This window comes from Bos taurus, chromosome 24, assembly GCF_002263795.3.
Source record: "Bos taurus isolate L1 Dominette 01449 registration number 42190680 breed Hereford chromosome 24, ARS-UCD2.0, whole genome shotgun sequence".
Taxonomy (NCBI): domain Eukaryota; kingdom Metazoa; phylum Chordata; class Mammalia; order Artiodactyla; family Bovidae; genus Bos; species Bos taurus.
Genome location: NC_037351.1, coordinates 43,049,517 through 43,072,819, shown reverse-complemented (window position 1 = coordinate 43,072,819; position 23,303 = coordinate 43,049,517). Strand labels below are relative to the sequence as shown.

At 36.1% G+C, this 23,303-nt stretch overlaps 1 protein-coding gene and 1 pseudogene across 7 annotated transcripts; both read left to right on the top strand.

Moving 5' to 3' along the window:
• The first annotated feature begins 99 nt into the window (after positions 1-99).
• CEP76 (centrosomal protein 76) lies at positions 100-22,115 on the top strand. Of its 7 annotated transcripts, none has more exons than XR_009492663.1 (14): positions 100-261; positions 891-1,046; positions 2,087-2,168; positions 2,777-3,001; positions 4,135-4,320; positions 6,166-6,263; positions 6,821-6,949; positions 8,371-8,559; positions 10,732-10,898; positions 12,011-12,344; positions 14,143-14,360; positions 14,758-14,800; positions 20,693-20,841; positions 21,925-22,010. XR_009492663.1 is itself a non-coding variant. In XM_024984255.2 (13 exons), exons 1-13 carry the CDS (start codon positions 199-201, stop codon positions 22,093-22,095), a joined length of 2,061 nt encoding a protein of 686 aa, XP_024840023.1. In that variant the 5' UTR covers positions 100-198; the 3' UTR covers positions 22,096-22,115. The 7 variants fall into 7 exon arrangements, 5 of the variants coding, with proteins under 5 accessions (XP_024840023.1, XP_024840024.1, NP_001179335.1 ...); XR_009492662.1 differs by having other exon boundaries at positions 14,758-14,873; XM_024984255.2 differs by lacking the exon at positions 20,693-20,841 and having other exon boundaries at positions 21,925-22,115.
• Positions 4,683-5,203, top strand: LOC100295873 (cytochrome c oxidase subunit 7C, mitochondrial pseudogene; annotated as a pseudogene).
• Positions 22,116-23,303: the final 1,188 nt, after the last annotated feature.

Below are 23,303 nucleotides of genomic sequence, written 5' to 3'. Positions count from 1 at the left end.
AGCAGGGGCGCCAGCCGAGGTGACTGACAGGCGGCGCGGGGACAGCCCAGCCGCCGTTTGGAAACAGCAGTTGGAGCCTCCCGGTTCCCCCGCCTGCCTGACGCGGCGGCCCCGGGAGCGCGCGAGGCCAGCGGTCGCGGGCTCTGGCTCCGCCACGGAGACGCTGCGGCCGCCGGCGCGACCGAGGGGGAGCCCAGCATGTCGCTGCCGCCGGAAAAGGCGTCCGAGCTGAAGCAGCTTATCCACCAGCAGCTGAGCAAGGTGAGGCGGCGGGCGGGCGGGGCTGGGCCAGCGGGCACCGCTGATCCGCGGGGAGAGGACTGTGGGGCCGGAGGCTTCCACTTCACGGGGGTGGGGGGGGGGCGGCACGGAGGGGCTTCCGGTCCTCGGGGTCGGCCGGGGCTCCAGCCGCCGCCCCGTGCCGAGTGTTAGCAAAACAAAAATTTTTTGTTTTCTCTCTGCCCCGCGGCGGTCCTGACCCCCACTGTCTCCCCCAGACGCGTAAAGGGTCACTCCGTTAACCTTCGGCCACAACTAAAAGGTTGAGAGTTTACTTTTGGCCTTTGGTCGCTCCTCCACTGCTCTGCTCTACTCTCAAAAGACTGGTTTCAGTCAAGTGTTATTTGTGGGGAAGTGCTAGCAAATGTAATAGATAAGCTTAGAGCTTATTTTTAGAGTTAAAAATATTTATCCTTAAAGTTTTTTTTCCTTTAAAAATCTTACCTTTATTCTCAGTGAATTTCCGGAACAATCTCACACTGTTACTTGAGAAACCTTCCCGAGTTTAACTCCTCTCTCACTGTTATTATTTTGGGGTCAATATTTTGGAAAGATGGCTATCTTTGACTGCTATATAACGTTTTAAGTCCTAATGCGAGTTTTCTGCCTAGATGGATGTCCATGGCAGGATAAGAGAAATCCTTGCTGAGACGATTCGGGAAGAATTGGCACCTGATCAACAACAGCTATCAACCGAAGATTTGATCAAAGCCCTTAAACGCCGGGGAATCATTGATGATGTGATGAAAGAACTTAATTTTGTTACTGTGAGTAATCTTTTAGAGGAAGACATTTGAAAGTCTTAAGTACATTCTTATGTTTAACACCACTCTTAGGGTCCAATTTGGGGCCTCTCTTTAGTGAAACTATTTAAAGAAGATCATTTTGTCTAGTAATATCTGTGTCTCAGGAATGAGCTACTTTACCCCTGAGTCGAGCGGGTAGGATTATTTATCAGTGAAATGGAAATTATGGACCTAATTATTCCCTTTACAGTGAGAGTTTTCTCTTATTCTCTAGGTCTGAAACTTTAAGTGTGTATATTAGTCAAATTAGTTCACGCCAACTGTATTTTTTCTAAATTAATACTCTGAAATCTTTCTACACAAAGCTTATTTTTGAAGTAAACACATTGTTTGGTGCTGTGTTCTCTAAGATGAACAGATTGTTTCTTTAAGGAATTGTCTACATAAGAACTTTCAACTCTTTTCACATAAATAGGTCAGTAGTGAGGTGATGCCTCTCAGTGCACAAATTAGTAAGTAGGTCTTTTGAAAGTGAGGCAATAATGAGAGACTGTGACCTCAATACCTGGGTAACATAATGTGGAAATTGGATGGACTTCGTAATACACCAGAGAATAAGTATTTTAGTCCAGCATCCTTTTTTGGTTTTTGAGGTTTATAAACTCATTTGTTATAAAAACTGACCTAGTAATAGCTTCTGCTGTGTGAATGTCACTTCCTTATTAAAATCAGTTCTGTTCCTGGTGGAACCACAAGCCAGATGTCATATGAGGTTTGGATAAAGTTTAACCTTCTGTAAAGTGTTAAGAATTTGTTTTAGCATTCGGTGGACATGGCTTGAAGATCATGAATTCCTTCATGCTAGACTTTAGGAGTGACCAATTAGTTGCATTATTGTTTCAGAAGACTTTTCATTATTCTGACTATGTTAGGAGAGTAAGGGCATTTTGAGGGGGCTTTATCCTGTCTACTTTTAGTTCATTTCTTAGTCCCATTATTGGCATTTTCTAACTGTAATTTTTGTTTTCTAATTTGTTTTGATTTTTTTTCTGCCATTCCAGGATAATGTTGATCAAGAACTCCCTTCCTCTCCAAAACAACCTGTTTGTTTTACTGACAGACAATCAACGTTATTAAAAAAAAGTATGTTTATCTCTTTTTAACATTAATTTAGTTGTGGATAGTATTGCATATAGATGTGCTATAGTGTTTTGTATTTGAGAGAAAGCATTTCGATTTTTTTTTCCAGAATGAGGTACTTATGTTTTTCTGATAAATCATCCAGAAAACTTAGATTCTATTTTGCATAAAGTGTATCAAAGATTTAGTGTATAGCTGAGTGGAAGCAAAAGCAGGACTATTTGTTTTTCATGTTTTATTAATATATTTTATAAATTGTACAGCCTTTTTTAATGGCAGTGTAATTATCTAATAAGTATACTTGCTGAGTTGGTAATTATCCGAAATAATTTGTTGTATAAGAAACTAAAGAAAAAAAATAAAGATATCCTAAACCTTGGCTCCAACTCCTGTCTAGCTGGAAGAAAATAGCCAAAATATAAATCACAAAAATATATCCTATTATGTATTTTTTCTTCCCTTGGTACAAATAAGTCTGGTATATAGTAGATTTGTTACTCTTCCTTTTTTTTAGTCTTTAGTTTTATTCCTGTCAAGTTATTTCCTGTTGTCTTGATCACGTTGCTTAAGTTGATTGGCAGTTTCCTCATATGTATTGCTACACTTTACAGCTAATATTGATCCAACACGGAGGTATCTTTACCTTCAGGTTTTGGGTGGAAAAGCTTTCTTGGAACATCTGCAAGAACCTGAGCCTTTACCTGGACAAGCTTGTTCAACCTTTACTTTATGTTTACATTTTCGAAACCAACGTTTTCGTTCTAAACCTGTTCCGTGTGCCTGTGAACCAGATTTTCATGACGGCTTTTTACTTGAAGTACACAGAGAAAATTTAGGTAAGGAGCAATGATAAACTGTCATTTAATTTTGTAAATCTTTGTTAGATCTTATCACAGAACAACTTTAACAGCTTTTGCTTAAGAGATTTATAATGGATGAATCTCCCCAGTCTTTTGTTTTTTCCCTTACTGCTTTTTTCCTAAGTAAATTACTACTACCTACCTTCTTGCTTTATTTTTGGCTAGTTTTCCCTGGAGGTTACTTTTGACTTTTAATGGTTGATTCTTTAGTAGTAAAAATTTAAATGCTTGTTAGGTGGAGAATGAGAGGGAATCCTCTTCATTTCTGAAAGATGACTTGATTTACGACATTAGTACCTTTTACAGTAAGTGAGAGTTTAGACGTGAATCTATAACTCATAATTTTTAAGACTTTAAAATTATTGTATTTAATTACTATAATTTTTTACATTGTTTCTTCCTGTAAAAGTGTCATATCTTAGTTTTGGATGTCAATATGTTTATATTTGTAAACTTAACAAAGTTGTAGTGTTATACATTCAGAATTTTAGATTGCTGAAATGGCTAGTGTACTACTAAAATTTTATTATTTTTTACCCGGTGAAAAGTATTACCTTAATAAGGCAGTTACTGGCTTAAATTGGTAGCTCGAAGGTGCTGAATCTTTTACTTGTGTGTAGATAATACAGTGTTTTTTTCCTTAGAGGTTTCATTTCAGTTCAGTTCAATCATTCAGTCATGTCTGACTCTTTGCCACCCCATGGACTGCAGCACGCCAGGCTTCCCTGTCCATCAACTCCTGGAGCTTTAGGGATAAAGATATTTTGGGGAATAATGTTGACATATTGCAATGATTTTTATAGTGGTAATATATACTTTATTTATATACTTTTGAAGAATAGACTTAACCTCTTAAAGGTCAGAAAACACCAATATGCATTAAGTAACTAGATAACTTGTCACAGTTCCACAAGTCTTCTGAAAAGTTAGCAACAGAAATGGGACTATACTCTTATTCCCACTCTGTTGTGTGCTTTCTGAGACATTGCTGACTTACTCTGTTTGGTTTTATATGTTTATTATTAGTATCCTTTTCAGTGAAAATATTGTTTTACGTTGGCCTAACTGGATATGTCACGTGGTGTAATGTTTTTGGTTTATGTTGCTAGGTGATGGAACTAGAATGGCTGACTCTACCACAATGTTATCAATAAGTGACCCAGTTCATATGGTGCTAATCAAGACAGACATATTTGCTGAGACCACTTTAGTTGCATCCTATTTTCTTGAATGGCGATCAGTGTTGGGTTCAGAAAATGGAGTGACCAATCTTACTGTGGAACTTATGGGTGTAGGTATGACGATTAATATCACTGTTACCTTTTTATAGCCACAGTTCATAAATACATTTTATGTTTTAAAAATGCCTTTGTAAACCAAGAGGGAAACATGTAGAAAGAATTTGTTGGAATTACAGTTGGACTCCAGTATCGGAGTCTGAGGAAGTGTCTTGAGTAGTGTGAATACTGAACTTCTCTGTCACTCTGGCCTTGTTTAAAGGGGAAAAAAAAATTTCTGGGAGATACATAAAGAAATCTCTAGGGCTTTTCCTCTCCAAATTTATTTGCTAAAAAGAAATTAGGCAGTTAGAGGAGCAAGGTCGTGAGGCAAGGAGTGGTAGGTTTGCAGCCGCCATTTCTTCTGCCTCCCGTCTCTGGATCTTTTGTAGAGCGTCCAACAGAGCTATGTTGGGGCAGAGCATCCGGAGGTTCACAACCTCTGTGGTTCGTCGGAGCCACTATGAGGAGGGTCCAGGGAAGAATATACCATTTTCAGTGGAAAATAAGTGGAGGTTACTAGCCATGATGACTTTGTTCTTTGGGTCTGGATTTGCTGCACCTTTCTTTATAGTAAGACACCAACTGCTTAAAAAGTAATCCATGAGACAGATAGGAAGAGGAGCATATTAAGAGGTGCAGTCTCTTAAAAGGATCAATCCCTTGAACTCAGCATCCTAGATATGTTTGTAAATAAACTTATGGCATAAACCCTTAATGCCTCTTCTCTGAAATATGGAACATGATAATTGAACATATGCTTACATTTTGTTTGGGTAATATTGCATTATTAGTTTCTTAATTAAATATGTTTTGATTTAAACAAACAAAAAAGAAAGTTAAGAATTCTTTACACAAACATGCAGGCATGCACCCATACATGATAGCTTGTACCCCGGCCCTGCCAGGGTAGGTTCTTATAGAATGTGGAGTAGGTGTTCCTCTCACCTTATACAGGTGGGACAGGGGCTCCCAGAAGTGTTCACTTGCTCAGTGCTGGTGTCGTCAGTGTACCCTTGGAGATCAGGGTATTGTCACCATTGTATCCCTGGGTTCTTGCAGATTCCCTGATATATAATACATATTTGCTAGTGGAATGAAAGGCAAAGCTGCACTGTTGTAAGCATTACATATAATGGAATTATTTTGGTATTGAAATTTGATTACAGAGTTAAGTTTGACCGGTGGACAGTAGAGCTTTAGTAAGTTAGATTTCGATAGGTTAGACCCAGAATACATTTTTCCTTAAGTAAATAGTAGGGGAAAAGCTTTATGTAGGAGATTTATTTTCAAAAGAGATACCCATTGTTTGATTTTAAATATAAGCCTAACACAATAACCATAGTAATGACCTGGAAATTTCTGGTTTATCAGAGAAATATTAAATAGTTATGGTGTGAAGTATATTTGTTTTCTAATTCTTGAAGTCCAGGTGTGGATTAAAAATTTGTACTCATATGTAATGTGAAAAATGGGAAGGGATAAATGGAAATTACTATATGGGGCAAAATGTATAAATGTTTTCTGAGAATGAGGCATTAACAGTTGCTTTGACTTTGTTTTTAATGAAGATAAAAATCAAGAATCATAAATCCTTTAGGTCTGAAAAAGTCCCTTAAAATGTGATTGAAAAGCTAGGAAAACAGGTAATCTCCTTATAACTCGATAAAAGTTTTTGAACAAAATAAAAGCTAATTTGAGCTGGGTCGTTTTTAATATGAATGTAAAAGGTGAGTTTGAATATTGTCTTTATTCCATGTAAGTGATAAAACACAAAATTCTTAAATTATTTTGGTTAAGCTTTGATTGACTAAATATACTGAGTGTTGAAACTTCTGAAGTTACATTTATTTACATTTACAGGCACAGAATCAAAAGTTTCTGTGGGAATTTTAAATATAAAACTTGAGATGTACCCACCGCTCAATCAAACATTATCTCAAGAAGTAGTGAACACACAGGTAAATAATCCTGAGTTTCTCTTCTTTGTGTGTTTTTATAAATCCTAGGAAGTGTTCTCTTTTTAGAAAATTATCATTTATTAGTTGTAAGCAAGAGAATAATAGTATAACATTATTTAGAAATTTTTGTCTGGGATCAAAAAAGGTAGCTCTGACTGGTATGGGGGCTTCCCAGGTGTCTCACTGGTAAAGAACCTGCCTGTAATGCAGGATACATGGGGCTTGGGTTCGATCCCTGTGTCGGGAAGGTACCCTGGAGGAGGCAGTGGCAGCCTACTCTAGTATTCTTGCCTGGAGAATCCCATGGACAGAGGAGCCTGGCAGGCCAGAAACCATGGGGTCACAGAGAGTCAGACATGATTGAGCACGATTGGCATGGAGACTGGATTGTCCTGGGAAGTGTGAGAACAGGGAGGCCACTTAGGGGCCCTTAGGGATGATGGTGTCCTGATTGAGTAGTGCTAAAGATGGAGGAGGTGTGTAGACTTGTTCCATATTTTGTGATCATTATTGAAGAGAATGAATGTAAATTGATAAGTATATTTTTAAATTTCAAGCTTGCTTTGGAACGTCAGAAAACTGCAGAGAAAGAGCGATTATTTCTTGTGTATGCTAAGCAGTGGTGGAGAGAATACTTGCAAATTCGACCCTCACACAATTCACGACTGGTGAAGATTTTTGCACAGGTTTGTAAATTGTATGAGAAAAGTTTCACAGCTATATTTGAGATTTACTGGTTGTAAACATCAATTTCAATTAACTTTAATTTGTAAAATGTATTTATTCCAGATAAGTGAAAATTTATTTATAAAACAAAATGCTGATTTTGTAATAATCTGACAGTAGTAAGTAGGTGAGTGATATTTCACAATCTTTGTTTTACTTTGCTTTTTATTTTCAGTTATTCTTTTTCTAAACCATTTTTGAACATGTTTAATTTAAACTAAATGAAAACTCATTTTGTTTAACTTGGAGTATGTCCTCCATTGATACTTTGTACTAGGTAAGTAGTAGGACACTTTGCAATTTACGTGTAAATTCAGCTTTCAGGTGCAGAATTGGTAGTGTAGGCGTGTATTTTTTTGTTAGGGTATTTTTTAAGACAAAGAGTATTACATGTAATAAGTCTGTTCAGCCAAGATCCCTAAGCTGATGACCAGTCATATTTAACTATAGCATTTCAGTTATGTATCTCTGCCTCTATTTTTTCTGTATCCTAAGCTCGTTTTCTCTCATTAGTAAACCAACATAAATAATCAGATCCTTTTATGATTTCTGAGGAATCATTCAGATATTTTTCTATGTATTCAGTCTTGTGTAGGTGTTACAAAATCATATGAGTGTAGTGTTGTGAGTACTGTGTCTCAGATCCTGTACATTTATGTAGCTTTTCCCTACACTCCCTAGCTTTTAGGACAGGCTAAAGGTGGTTCACTTTCTAGATGAGGAGCTTGGGAATGGAGGGCATAGTTGGTTGTGATGGAAATGCGGGAATATCTTCTGACTTCCTGACAGCCTTGTCTGTATGTTGACTGACAGGGCAGGAAGGGAGCAGCAACATTGGGACAAGGGCGAAGAGAAACCAGCCCAAGTATAACTGGCTCCCTCCTGTTTGTATAGTCTGGAGTGTAGTCATTCACTGCCCCGTTGGACCAGAGAGGACAGGAAGGGAGGGGGAAGTGGGCCAGGGAAGTGGCCCATGGAAGAGCTGAATAATACCCCATGCCTTCTTTATCTGCTCATCCCTTGACATCCACTTAGGTGTTTCCATGCCTTGGCAGTTGTGAGTGATGCTTCAGTGATGGGATTGGTGTGTAGCTGTGTCTTTGAGACACTGACTTCAGTTGGTTTGGACACATATCCAGGGGTGGGGTTGCTAGGTCATATGATGATTTAAGTTCTTAATGTCATAGGCTTTGAAGAGAAGTTATGAGAATTAAGAGAAAAATTGTATGTACAACACTCAGTAGCCTAGTGCTGGATGCAAAGTAAGCAAGTGCTCAAGTGGTGTCCAGGATTATTTTCTCTCTGATGTGTTCTGAGACAAAGTGTTAAGATTGGGAATGATTAACTGTCACTACAGATAATGTTTTCCCTTCCCCTCCAGGATGAAAATGGGATTAACCGACCAGTCTGTTCTTATGTCAAACCACTTCGAGCTGGAAGGCTTTTGGACACTCCAAGGCAAGCAGCAAGATTTGTCAATGTCCTTGGTTATGAACGAGCCCCTGTTATCGGAGGAGGAGGTAAACAGGAGCAGTGGTGCACTCTGCTGGCCTTTCTCTGTAGAAACAAGGTATCCTACACACATACTAGAACTAAAAACCAGTACCTTGTAGTTACTGTGAGTTGATGGTATATTTGTAAAAGAATTAACTTAGGAAAAAAGTATATATTGGGGTATTTTGTAATTTCCTGTGTTCTGAAATTATTGATAGTATTATAAAAATTAGATTCTTTAGCGTTCCAACTCTTTTGAAACAGAATGAAAAAAAAATTTCTTTAATGTATTATTGTTTTGAAATAATTTTTAGTCTGAAGTTGTATAAATAGTACATATAGGTATTCACAAGGCAGAGCTTACAGAATGGGAAAAACAACTTAGATTAGAGATTGATTGTCGATTGTAAGGATTTTATCTTAAGACAATTGAAAACAGTTAAACATTATTTATCAAAAAATTATTTATTTCCTAGTTGTAATTCCAGATTTAAACTTAAAAACTTCAAATATAGTAGGAATATATTGTACATATTTAAAATGATTAGCCAAATAATTGTTTTGTAAAACAAATAATCACCCCTTTTGATTCACTATTTTCTTGAGTTCATTTGAGGAGAAAGCACATCTTGAACTTTGAAAATTACTAAAAATGTTTTTCTTAAAAAATATTAGTTTTATAATAGTGAAGGTGAAATTTCACCCATAATTCTATTTTTCATCTATTTTTATATAAGTTTTTCTCCTGTGTATATATTTTTCCCATAACTGCAATTGATATAAATAGAATTGTGTGCCCTGCTTTATAAATTAGCTTTATACTGTGAACATTTTCCCATGTGTTGCTCAGATACTGTGATCTCCAGCTTTGAATGTCTGAATGAAATTTTTATTAGCTGATACATGAAATCTACCTAATGGTTTTGCCATCATAGGAACTGTTTCTTTTGGCTAAGTTAGTCTTGCTTCCAAATTTTTGATACCACTGTGAATGAATGTTTGCATTGAATATCTTTGGTTGTATTGTTATTTTTTTCTTTTGAGATTTTTTTTCCTAATACAGAATCTCATTGTACAGAAATGACTGACTAGGTCTAAAAGGTTGGGTATTAATGGTTTTCAAAAGTCAGTTTAACATTTATCAGATGCTGTTTGTTTTATTATTGTTAACTGAAAGACAGCAGTGTAGAGCTACCAGTGCAGAATTTGGGGGCCGAGAGCTCATCCCTCATTCTAACTCTGAAATCAGTAGTTGTTTTGCTTTTGTATGTTATCTGTGCTATGCTATGCTATGCTAAGTCACTTCAGTAGTGTCCGACTCTGTGTGACCCCAGAGACAGCAGCCTACCGGGCTCCCCTGTCCCTGATATTCTGCAGGCAAGAACACTGGAGTGGGTTGCCATTTCCTTCTCCAATATGTTACCTGTAGTCCTACACTTACGTACATATCTTCATATAATTATAGCCTTACTGTGTAATATTTGAACAAGGTTTTTCACAGAAAATGGACATTTTCTATTATTTTTGTAGTTTTTATAATTTCTTTAAATTGTGAAAGTAATGTAACATTATCAAAGAGAGTTTACACAAGAAAAAGGGAAGCCCTATATAACCTGCCCTAATGACAGCCATTGTTGGTTTTTATCCAGTCATATTTTGGTGTGTATTTCCTTAAAATGATAAAGTAAATAGATATTTTTTAAATAATTGTTTTGAGTGTTTTCCCATTTATTGGAATTTCCTCCTATATGATCTGTCATCTTGTGTGTTCTTGCCCTTTAGCTGTTTATCGTTAAATTCTTACTATTTGGGGGGACTTCCCTGGTGGTTAAGGGGATGAGGGTTTGGTCTCTGAAACTAAAATCCTATATGCCTTGAGGCCAAAAAACCAAAACATTAAACAGAAATAATATTGTAACAGACCTAATAAGACTTTAAGAAGAGTCAACATCAAAAAAAAAATCTTCAAAAAAATTCTTACTGCTTCTATGTTGTGTGAGTTCTTTGTAAACTATAGAATCTTGAAGTGTATGTTAGGACTGTCAGTTTTGTAGGCACTGACTTTGTAAAATAGGTGCTTCTAAAATGCACATTCTTTCCCCCCCTCATTGTTTTAGCTTAACACTGTTCTAAATGATTAAAAATAAAACTTAGTTAATACTTTTTAATTGAAATTTTGTATTTAAATATTTAATGTGGAAACCAAGTGAGGGAGTAAGTACTTCCTGCTACTTCCTTTCATTTGCAGGGAGACTGTGAAGACCATGCCAACCTTCTGTGCAGCCTCCTGCTTGGGTACGGGCTGGAAGCTTTTGTCTGTGTCGGGACCAAGGCCAAGGGCGTGCCCCATGCATGGGTCATGACGTGTGGCACTGATGGGACCGTCACTTTTTGGGACAGTTTAACAGGACACAGGTTTGTCAGCCACGTTTATAGGGATATTAGGATAGGATATATAACATTTATAGGGATATTAGGATAGGATATATAACATTTATAGGGATATTAGGATAGGATATATAACATTATAGTGTAAATGTTGTCAACTGTAGGTTATGTTTTATTGATGGTATCAGAAGGCACATATTGATAATTTGGGGTATGTTAAAAAAATTACCTCAATTAAGATAGCTATGAACTAAGCTAAGAAAATTTGTATACCAAAAATATTCTTTACCAACATGATGATGCTAAAAAAATAAATTATGCTTACTTTTAATTTTGTATAATTGGCATATAGTTTTGGGCTCTTTTTTTGGGTAGGGGGAGTACCATGCGGCATATGGGATCTTAGTACCCAGACCAGGGATTGAACCCACACCTCCTGCAGTGGAAGCATGGAGTCTTAACCACTGGACTGCCAAGGAAGTCCAGGCATATGTGTTTTCTGATGATTGTTCCTAAGCCTAAAAATAAATTCAAGTTGTAAATCATTTCTTTTGAAAATTTGACATGGTTACCAACTCCTTGTTGGTAAATCCAGTTTACATTTTCTCGGTGTCATCAGATTTTGATAGATTGAAATGTTCCCTTCTTCCTGGAACATTCTCTTCCTTAGCTTCTCTCATAGCACTGTGTTTCAGCTTTTGTAATTCCTCTCTGGCTGTTCTCTGTTTTCCTTCATTTTGCCTCAGATGTGGGAGTCCCTGAAGGCACAGCCCTGAACCCGCTTCTCATTTTCCTGGATTTTCTCTTTCCCTGTTTGATAATCATTTTAGTTAGTTGTGCCTAAAAATGTGTGGCTAAATTATTTTGTTACCTGGATAATGTTTGTGATCTTAATGCTATGCATGGAATATATTCTTACGTTAAAGGAATAAAATTGGTTTCTGTATCATAAGATGTGCCATTCAGTCTATGTGGTGTAATCAAATTGTGGAAATACAAGGAGGAGAAACAAATATTAAACTCTAGTCTTGGGAAGTAGTTATGACCTTAAGTGTTAGAGTAATTTTTTCCCTCAGTAAGCTGCTGTCATCTTAATTTCTGAGTTCTTACTATATAAAACTATGATTAACCTTTTTTAGGTACCTCCACAAACCTATCAACCCTGATGAGCCTCCGGCTGCCGAACAGCCCAAACCATTGTACCCGTATCGAACAATTGGTTGTGTTTTCAATCATCAGACGTTCCTGGGAAACTGTCAGCCCTCTGACTCAGTGGAAACCTGTGTGTTTGATCTGAATGATGAGTCCAAGTGGAAACCCATGAATGAAGAAGCGGTTAAATCCGTGTGTGCTCCAGGGGCCACCACGTCCCTTCCTCCCTTCCCTCCGCTGTGTGCGTCCACGATCGACGCTTCTGTGACAAGCAACGAGATAGAAATGCAGCTCAGGCTGCTCGTGTCGGAACACAGGAAGGTAATTAACTCTGAGGTTTGTGCTTTCCTGCATTTTTCTCATGTTTATGTATTTAAAAGATATATATATTTTTTTGGCATGTAAAATAATTTTGATCACTATCCTGGCCCTAAATAAAACAAATTCAGTCCCTTCCTTTATGAAGGTTGTGGTTTTGAAAGTCATAAGAGTAAAACTGAATTCACCAGTACTTACAGAAATTATTACATCCTTGTCCTTGTAGGAATGAAGAACGGTGGACTTGTTCAGACTTTTGTGAATATTACTGTTTGGATTTTCTCTTTGTATTTATTTAAATCATTCCCCATTGATAATATTGGGTTACATTTTTTCATTTTCATTTGTTTTCCTGGTTTGTTTAGTTGTTTTGTTTTTCTGTTACATTAAACTAGGTAGATATAAGATTATAGCCTCATGGTGGCTTTGATTTACATTTCTCTGATCACTAACAAGATCAAGCTTCTTAGTTGCCATTTAGATTTCATGAAGGGCCTTAAAGGAAACATAAAAAAGCACTGATCATAATGGAAAAGATTAGTGTATGTTAATAACTTACTTTCATCAGAAGAAATCATTAAGAGAGTGAAAAAGCAGCCTTGGAGTGGTAAAAGTTACTTGCCACGCATATAATCAACCAAAGACTAGAGTCCAGAACTTCCACAGAAGGTTGATTTCTAATTCACCTTTTGGGATTCCCTATTACTCCCCTCCTTGGGTAAGACCTGATTCTCATGTTCCTTGAGACCATCAGCGACACTCTTGAGTTATCAGCTGTGTTCTCTGGGCTCCCAGTTCCTCTTAGCTTTAGCCTCTGAAATCTTCTTACCTACTTGCCAACTTCAGGAGTGTGTTTTGGAAAGTATTGAATGTGGCACTTGTAGGGTGTTTCCAGCAGTAGGTGGGCCAGGGCTCCATCTCCTACCTCCATCGCTTGTATTGCCTTTTACTTTCTTAGCTCCTGTTTGAAAATGAAACTGACATTTTAATACATTATAAGAACTACTTGTTTAGAAAAAAGAGAACAAAGCTGAGGTGGATGCCATTGATGGTTGCTTGCTAAGTTAATAGTAACTATAAGCCTACAAGTAAGAGTCACAGGAAGAAGAGAGGTGATCCCTTGGGATCACTTGAAACCAGTTATAACAGAATGTGAGATTAGATCCATTATAATAATCAAAATATTTAGAATTTTTAGTTTGTAGCATTTAAAAAAATTACATGTCAAGGTAGCAATGGTTCATTTGATGTCATAAGTGAAATTATAATTGCCTTCAGCATGTCTTAAGGTCCCAGAGGGCCTGTAGCTTCTGCTTTTTGGTGCCTTTTACAGAACAAATGTTCAATAAATATTGGAGTTTAATTATATGCACAATTTGTTGACATTTCTCCCCTACTACAGTTCAGTTTATGGTGGGAGCAATCAGGTTAAGCAGATTCAATCTTGTGAAAGTCTTTAAAGTTAAATAAGATTTGACCTCAGAATTCCTTGACATGTTGTCTTCCTCAGTAGGACAATTCCTGATGGTCTTTCCTTGTGGGTATTAAGGGAGTACAGGATTTGCAGCCTTCACTAACATCATTGCATTGGCTGCCTTTTGTTATTTCTCTAAGAAGTAAAACCTGATACCTGTTTCTCCTTTTATAATTTTTACTTCTTTGTATCCTTATAATAAGTAATAGGAAGTTAAGAAAATTATGACATTTTAAAAATCTTTTCTTGGCATACATTAAAATAATCAACATTATAATTAGTTTTTTTAAATATTGTAATTTGCTTTTTCCATTTCGATTGCTGTAGGACCTTGGCCTCACTACTGTCTGGGAAGACCAGCTTTCTTATCTCTTGTCACCAGCTCTGGCATCTTATGAATTTGAGCGTACGACAAGCATTTCTGCGGGCAATGAAGAGTTTCAGGATGCTATCAGAAGGGCTGTGCCTGATGGCCACACATTTAAAGGGTTCCCAATACACTTTGTGTATAGAAATGCGAGGCGCGCGTTTGCCACGTGTCTTCGGTAAGGTGGAATTTATGATGTTTTGGTGTTTTTGACGTAATTTCAGTGAACACTTGGCACTAATTTAGGAATGACTTCAGAATCACACAGGGAGCTTCTGTAGTGACCTGTCGTCTTGCTTCAGACTGTGATTCATGAGGGCCAGAGTGTAGCTCTGGAGAGCTCAGGGTCGCTTCCCCAGTGATTCTGTCGAGGATCACCGATCTTGTCTAGTGTAATTTTAAAAACTTAATAGGCTATGAGGAAATAGTTTATAATTTGAATAGTTTTACCACAGTTGCAGAGTCCTTGATAACAGAGACAGGATTTTTTAAAATCTTTTTCAATACCGACTTTCTTAGAAATAAAGTAAAACCTAAATTCATTTCTTAATTGAATCCATTTTCTCTCTTCTAAGGTCTCCTTTCTGTGAAGAAATCATCTGTTGCCGTGGAGACCAGGTGCGCCTGGCAGTTCGCGTCCGCGTGTTTACTTACCCTGAATCTGCTTGTGCTGTTTGGATCATGTTTGCTTGTAAATATCGCTCAGTACTATAGGACTAAGTTTCTATAAGACTATACCTGTGTTTTATTAGAGTTTTACACATTGTATTGATAATAATACTAGGTATTTCGAGGTTGATTACTTTAAAAATCACAATCTGGCTTCGATGTCATATTTAACTTTTGTATAAGCCTCACTAATAATGTTTGAAAAGTATCATGATGTGTGTATAAAAATTAAGGATGAAAAACTTGTATGAATCTGAGAGGATGTTAGTATAAATTAAGTGTTTATCTTATTTTAATAAATACTACTTTGCTTATAAGTAGTCAGTAGTTTAAATATGAAAATAAAATTTACTTAGTTTTCTTTGCATTAACAGGTAATCGGAAAGTTATTTGCCTAAGGATTTGAGCCATAGTGAAGTTAATACTATCATTATTTTTCATAGAGTAATGGGATTATTTTATATAAATTAGGAGAAATTAACTTCACAACATTTATTTATTACATAGGTGAAATACATTTTGATGAATTTACCACTTTTGTGGTTTACTCATAACTACAGGGATATTTGTGACTCTCTAGAGAGTTATGGGAAGACATGGATGCAGGAGCAGAGAATAAACTCATATCAGAAAAGCATAAATATTAATAACAAACCACACATGAAAGTATACAAATAATTTATAAATATTTGTTAGTGTGATTCATTGTAAAAGCAAATTGTGTATTTTATTTTTTTTGGCTTATTTATTTTTGAATTGAGTATTTTAGAAAAAATTTATTATACCCTTTTGTTGTATGTTGAAAATTGTTTTCTGTAATTGATATTGGCAGTCTGTTGCTGATTTTCTGTGGTCACAGCATTCTTTACTAGCCTCTCATGGAGTCTATCTTTTTAAATCACAGTTTTTGTTTGTTTCTTTTCTCTTTATGATAAAAGCATCCATGTGTATGTGGCGAATGTAAATCAGAGAATCATTATGTAAGGCCACTGAAAAATGAGCATCTGTGAGTGCCTCCATGCTGATGTTTGTTTTTAAGTTGAGAACAGTGTACTTTGAAGAGGCTGTAGTGATTTAAACTTTGTGAGAAGCTGCCTGATGGGATTGCCTTGCCATCTACCCACCTCTCTGTACAGCTCTCATTCATTCCTGCACCCACTGAGCTTCTTATGAAAGTGACTATACCAAGTGGCTGTGCAAGTTATGCTTTTCATCGCTAATTCAACATGGCAAATAAAATAATATTTTAGAAATTAAAATCTAAAGATACTCTAAAATTTACTTTTTAATTTTTACATACATAATTATTTATAACTTGTTTTAAAAGTCTGAAAATATCTCTCATATCAATTTTTATTGAAAATGACCAGAAATCAGAAGTTTCTTGAGACTGACATGACTTTAGAGAATCAGCAAGATAAGAATTAAGACTTTTTGGTCTGTTACCAGAGTTATTTGCAAAGCTATCAACAGGGAAAATTGCTTGTAATTTTCAACCTTTGGAACAAACTATTTGTGAGGCATGTCCTAGGAGGCAGACTGATACATGAGATCACAGCTGTGTTTTCTTTGTGGCTGAGCTTCCTGCATTACTGTGCCAGAGTAACACGTGTACTTGTAATGTGCTTTTGGTGTAAATTCTAAAATAAATTTCCTTTTTATGCACTTTAATAGAGCCTGGCATGAATTAGTATTTTCCTTTACAGATGGTATATTTCCAAATATTTTAGTCTTTTTGTCACTAGAATTCTACTACTCTTACTAATAATTTTTCTTTTTAAAAATTAAATTTACATTGTATATTTAGCTCTGTCATAAGTTGTTTTTCTATTAAAATTGTAAACTTTTAAAAAATATAATGCTTCTAATGTGTTCATTTTGACAGTATGTGCACTAACATAGTTCTCTAAACATATGTAATATATAATAGGTATTTATAATAGAATGTCAGAAATTAGAAACTTCATTACTCAAGCATAAACTTGTTGAATAAAACTTATAAAATTCAGTTTCAACTAACAACACTCCAGGTGCCCTTAAGATTGTTCCTAACAATGAGGTGGAGATTTTTAGCTATGATCAAAAACATCTTTAACCTGTCAGTTCTGGGAGGTACACACATTTGAAAATCATTTTTCTACTTCTTAACAAAGACAGGAGTTGAGTCAAAAATTCAGGCTTTATATTTGAAAAATAGTGTTGCTCATAAAATAGTATCCTGTGCTTGATATCTAACCATTAGAAGGCATTAGTTAATGAACGTGAGTTGCTTAAACTAATTAATTCACACTTTTGGTTTCTAAACAAAGTAGATTAGACTACAGTTTCGTAATTTTTTTTCTTACCTCAAATAACAGTTTTGTACTTTCTACTTTAGGTAAGTACAGGAGTTAGATCTGTTTTTAACATGCACATACCTTTTATACCAATGAGAGTAGCATTGCTTTCCAGCCGTTGGTAGCTAAGAAATTATTAGAGACTAGCCGAAACCTATGTAAAATCTTAACAGAATAACCAAACATGTAAACTAGAAAGCATCCAATTTTGAAGAACCTTATCCTATGTTCATAGCACACTCTGTCTGAAGTGCAAGTTCAGTTATAATCACCAACTCATATTCCTGCTGTACCAGGCTCTTCTGCTGTGCTGGTACCTGACATTTTGAGTATCACTACTTTGTTATAAGTTTTGAAATTGGGAAGTTTGAGAATCTTCCAACTTTGTCCTTCTTCAAGGTTGTTTTGGCTGTTATGGGTGCTTTGCAATTCCATATGAATTTTATAATCAGCTTGTCGATTTCTACATAAAGGCAGGCAGGGTTATAGTAGGGTTGTCTCAAGTTTGTGCCTTGTTTTGTGGAGTGTCACTGCCTTAATGAATGCTAAGCCTTAGGATCATGAGCATGAGTTGTCTTCATATTTGTTTTAAATCTTTAATTTCCTTCAATGATGTTTTGTGGTTTTCTGAGTTTTATACTTCTTTTGTTACATTTATTCCTATTTTTGATGCTATTGTAAATGGATTTTTTTTTTTTTTTGGATTGTTAATTGCAGGTGTATAGAAATACAACTGATTTATGTGTATTGATGTATCCTGCGACCTTGCTGGACTCATTTATTCTAACAGTTTTTTTTGTCTTTTGTTGGATTCCTTAGGATTCTCTTTATACACAATCATGTTGTCTGCAAGGAGAGAGAGTTTTTCTTCTTTTCCAATCTGGATGTCTTTTACTTATTTTTTCATTTATTTGCCTAATTGCCCTGGCTGCTACCCCCAGCACAGTGTTGAATAGAAGTGGTGAAGGTGGACATCCTTGTCTTGTTCATGATCTCAGGGGAAGTCATCTATTCTTTTACTATTAAGTGCGATGATAACTGTTTTTTTTCACTGATGCTCTTTATTAGGTTGAAGGATTTCCATTTTACTTCCAGTTTAAAAAAAATGTTATCACAAACATTTACCGGGTTTTGTCAAATACTCTTTCTGTGTCTGTTGAGGTAATTATGTGATTTTTGTTTCTTATTCTGTTGATATGATGTATTACATAAATTGATTTTCAAATGTTAAACCAACCTTGAAATTCTGGAATGAATTGTACTTGGTCAAGGTGTATAATTCTTTTTATGTGTTGCTGTGTTCATTTTGTTAATACTATTTAGTTGAGGATTTTTGTGTCTATATTCATAAGTGATAGTCATTTGTAGTTTATTTTTCTGGTGTCTTTGGTTTAGTTAAAAGATGCTAAATTGGAATCTTCAACTTTTAATAAACCTGATCATAAGAATTGGTTAAATAGCTTGTATATTATAAGTAGAGGTTATTTTAAATATGGTAAATGAAATTAATTCAGTAGTTCCTTCTTTGTAATTTTCCATGGCAATACTAGGTTCTTTTTCAAAGACATGTTCAGAATTAATTGCAGTCTTTTTTACTATGTCTTTACATGGTATATTTTTATTCTAAAATATGTATAATAAGATTCTAATCAGTTGGTACTCTACTTAGTCACCAACTAGTGATTGTTAGAAAATGCAAGTTTTTGTGCTGTAATCTGTACAGGTTAAGACCTGATGGAGGTCTCATGTCTGACTTGATAACTGTAACAGCAGCAGGCTGCTTTCTCTGGGCTGAGACTCATTTGCCTGTTTGTAAAATGGGATTATGGGAAGGGCCCTGCCTGGAGTCGTGGGTAATCCTTTGTCATCTTTTATAACACTTCTTTTATGTTATAAACTCTTCTTAGTTATTTTACACATTTTTAGGTGCTTTGAAAGAGTTTTCAGTTTTAATGTTGTATTTAAAATAATTAAGGTAAACTTTAGATGCTAAGTATGTGCTACTAGGCGTTTAATTTTGTCATGTTCATTGTCTTGCATGATGACATTTTTTACTGAGGAGAAAAATCAGTGTAGGTAGCTGAGAATTTAAAATATCCCTAGATGTGCTTGTAGGAATGTTTTATAAATAAATGTCTTCTATCTTATGTGTTAAATCAGAGTAAAGGTTGTGAATAGTTGGCATAAAGTATCTGGGTGCTGACTTCACTGCTCTGCTTTAGATGAGGAAAGTTGACCCAATATTTATAATCCTATAACATAAGTAAAATTAAAATTTGCTTCTGCTAAATAGAAGATAATCTAGTTAAAACTGAAAACTTCATTGGCATTTTGAAAGTGTTACAGGTGAAAATGATCATTACTTACAAATCTTGCAAGGGAATAATAATAATACCATTAAAAGAATAGTTAGGAAATTTGTTTAAAATATTGTAGAGCTTCAGGTTGAAATCTGGGAGTCATATCTTTATGAATTTCAATGTCAGTGATTTTCTTCTAAAGACTCTTTAAAAGGGTTTGATGACTAGGCAGAAAGTAGGAGCAAGGGTTGCACTTTTAGCTCCTGAGACGAGTGAGCATGCATAGCAAATAGCAGAAAAGAAGACATTGTGCTCCATGAATAACCCTTGAGAAAGGATTAAGTGGCCACAGGAATTCAGGTTCTCAGGACAGTGAGTAAATAGACATGAAAATACAGCTATACCCATAACCTTGCACAAAAATCACCAAGCAAGGCTTAAAAGATAACTAGAAGGTGGTTCATTCATTGCTTAATTTACTTAAAAGGCAAACCATATGTGTGTTGGTTACGTGTTGACTTTGGAAAAGAAATGAGCCTTTCACAGGGTCAGAGAAAAATTCTAGACCTGAGGGCAGCTCACCTTTTATCTGAGTACATTAGGGGAAAAGACAAGGTTTTAGGAGTAAAAAGAAAGGGCCACTTTTTTCTTTCTTTCTTTCTTATTTTAAATAAAGATATTAACAAAGGTTTGAAAAAAATAGTTTAGCTTCGCCTTATCAGTAAGGTATGACTAGTCTGGAAATGGATTATATCTCTTTACCTTAAACAACCTGAAATTCTGGTCTCTTAAAAGTTTTGTTGAGAATTCTATATTTTCAAGTAATTACTGTTAAACATCAACATCTTTCTATCAAATACAGATATTTTTGTACTGTGTGTTATTTTCTATTTCCCATTGGGATTAAGAAGTAGGCTATTGCTTATCTTAACTTTTGAAATACAGTGAGAACTTTAAGGTAACATGGCTAAAACAGAGGATCTGGAAAGCTTATGTTACAGGAAGTATATTTGGATTACTTTGGCAACTGGCAGTAATTTAAATCATATAACCCCTGCAGACTCAAATTTCCCTAAGAGTGAAATAGTGACTTGGCTAAAAATTTAGGTCTCTTGAGGTCTTTTCCAAATCAAATCTTAACTAATTGAAGCTAATAATTTCACTAACGTTCAGGATAAGAATACCATCTTTCTTTCTTGGTTTAGAACTAACTGTTTCAAAGAAGAATCACATTAAGAAGTTGAAATATAACTATTGTTTGACCTTGGGTTTTCCAGAGTCCCCCATGGACATACCAATATGCTACTATTCATATATTTCACCTCACTGCTCTACTTTTCCTCATTTTTTATAGGTGGGTGTGTAACTTCATCTCATAAAGGTGGGTTAGGTAAACTTATAATGTATGATACAGAAAATGTGGGAAAACACTGGTTTAGGTTATAATTTAGTAAAAGAACAGTAATGGATGTTTTTTTACATGTTTTCTAATAATCATATTTCTTTACCATAAAAAAGAAAAGAGCTAATTCTTTACAAGTTTATAGACTTGAGGAAACCAATTTTGTTGTGTTCTTACCTGGGCCAATGTACTTCTAGTTCTGCATATAAGGTTTGCATGACTAATTTTAAGGATTTTTGGTTAATATTCAGTCTGATAACCCAGTGACAGATGAGTTTCAAATTGCATTTAGAATTGTTGATAGAATTCGCCTCTTTAGAGGAGTGATCATGTATAGCCTTTGATGGGGATGGAGTCATGTAGATGGTGGTGAAGATGAGTGCTCTGGGGGTAACTGCTTGGGTGAAACTAAAGTGCTGATGAATTCATCAGGGAGATGGGACATCACATCATTTATTTAAAGTGTTTAAACTATCAAAAGTTTAATTGCTGCCGCTGCTTAGTCATTCAGTCGTGTCCGACTCTCTGTGACCCCGTGAACTGTAGCCCACCAGGCTCCTCTGTCCATGGGGATTCTCCAGGCCAGAATGCTGGTGTGGGTTGCCATTTCCTTCTCCAGGGGGTCTTCCTGACTCAATTGATCATATTGGTAGATACTAATTTTATAGCATCTGCTTTTTATTGTACTCTTGATTGGTGCAGGTGGGATGAAGTGTCAGGACTTTTTTCGTGGTCTGGGCTAATTGAGAGAGATGTTTTAGTGCAGCAGAAAGAGCTGGGCTGGATAGGAGGTCTGGATCCCAGTCCTGCATCTTTAGTCACCAGCCCAGTGTTTTCTTGTGTCTATGATGTCATCTGTAAGATAAATAATACCTGACCTTCAAGTTGTATAAGTGAGGAAAGCACTTTGAAATTATAAAAAAAAAATCACTGTAAAGTTATAAGGTATTATAATTGTGGGCAGAGAAAATTTAGGTGATAACACTGAAAAAAATACGCTGTTCTATTTTTTTCCTTTTTGGTGCACTTTTCTAGGTGAATGTGCCTCTTAGGAGCAGTTGTCTGAGAGTGTCTGGGATAAGCGTGGGCTGCACAGGCGGCGTGTCCCCTGAAAGGCCGTGCTCCCTGAAAGACTTGGAGCAGCTCAGCCAGCATGTCCAGAGTGTGAAACACGAAGTACATTTATTCTGCGAAAATGATAAGTAAATATAAGATGATAAAACGTCTCAAGGATTCCATTGTTTAATAAATATATAACAGCAAAATCAATAAAAACTAAAACTACATTCAGAGTAAATAACACAGGCCACCACTTTTCACAGACCTCACAGCATCTGAAGATGGCATTCAAATGTTGATCTGAGTCATGCAGACATTTTAACTACATAGACTGATTTTTTTAAAGGTGGTGAAGCCACAGAATAAGAAAATAAAATCAACGACAGAAATTGGAACAAAGTATACTGTACATAAAAATGTTTGAATCTTTGAATTTGAGATGAGAATGAGAAACTGGGAAGGTTCCAAGCTACACCACAATGTTGGTTGAACCTGCAGAGGTGGTGTCAGCCTTTGAGAGCCTCTGAGTTGTCAGTGGTCACTTTCTAAGAGTCCTGGGGGGTGATGCACAGTTTGGGGCTTATCCAGATTGCAAAAGGTTCTAAAAAATCATAAAAATTAGTACAATTACACTCTGTATAAGAAAGCATCAAGTGTTCGGGGTATACAATGAATGGATTTATAACAGAAGATAGCTAGGATTTTTAAGGATTTACCTTTTACTTTTTCTGCATACAGAAGGAACATCAAACATTTAACTAGTCATCTTCAGTTCAGTTCAGTCTTTCAGTCATGTCTGACTCTTTGCAACCCCATGAATCGTAGCACGCCAGGCCTCCCTGTCCATCACCAACTCCAGGAGTTTACTGAAACTCATGTCCATCAAGTCGGTGATGCCATCCAGCCATCTCATCCTCTGTCGTCCCCTTCTCCTCCTGCCCCCAATCCCTCCCAGCATCAGGGTCTTTTCCAGTGAGTCAACTCTTCGCATCAGGTGGCCAAAGTATTGGAGTTTCAGCTTTAACATCAGTCCTTCCAATGAACACCCAGAACTGATCTCCTTTAGAATGCACAGGTTGGATCTCCTTGCAGTCCAAGGGACTCTCAAGAATCTTCAGTCCTTCCAATGAACACCCAGAACTGATCTTTAGAATGGACTGGTTGGATCTCCTTGGAGTCCAAGGGACTCTCAAGAATCTTGCCACAACTTAATTCCACATATGCTAACAAAGGAAAGAAATTTAAACAATATATCAGTAATGAATTTGGCAAAAATAAAACAAAGGCCTTCTGTTGTATGTAATATTATATATTCCTGTGATTTAGTGCCAAAATATTTTTCTTGCTAAAATCTA

Bases quoted from the DNA above. Each gene is read 5' to 3' on its own strand.
- CEP76 (XM_024984255.2), top strand. From the start codon at position 199: ATGTCGCTGCCGCCGGAAAAGGCGTCCGAGCTGAAGCAGCTTATCCAC. The intron at 2,169-2,776 runs GTATGTTTATCT...TACACTTTACAG, and splicing joins ATCAACGTTATTAAAAAAAA to CTAATATTGATCCAACACGG. The intron at 3,002-4,134 runs GTAAGGAGCAAT...TTATGTTGCTAG, and splicing joins AGTACACAGAGAAAATTTAG to GTGATGGAACTAGAATGGCT.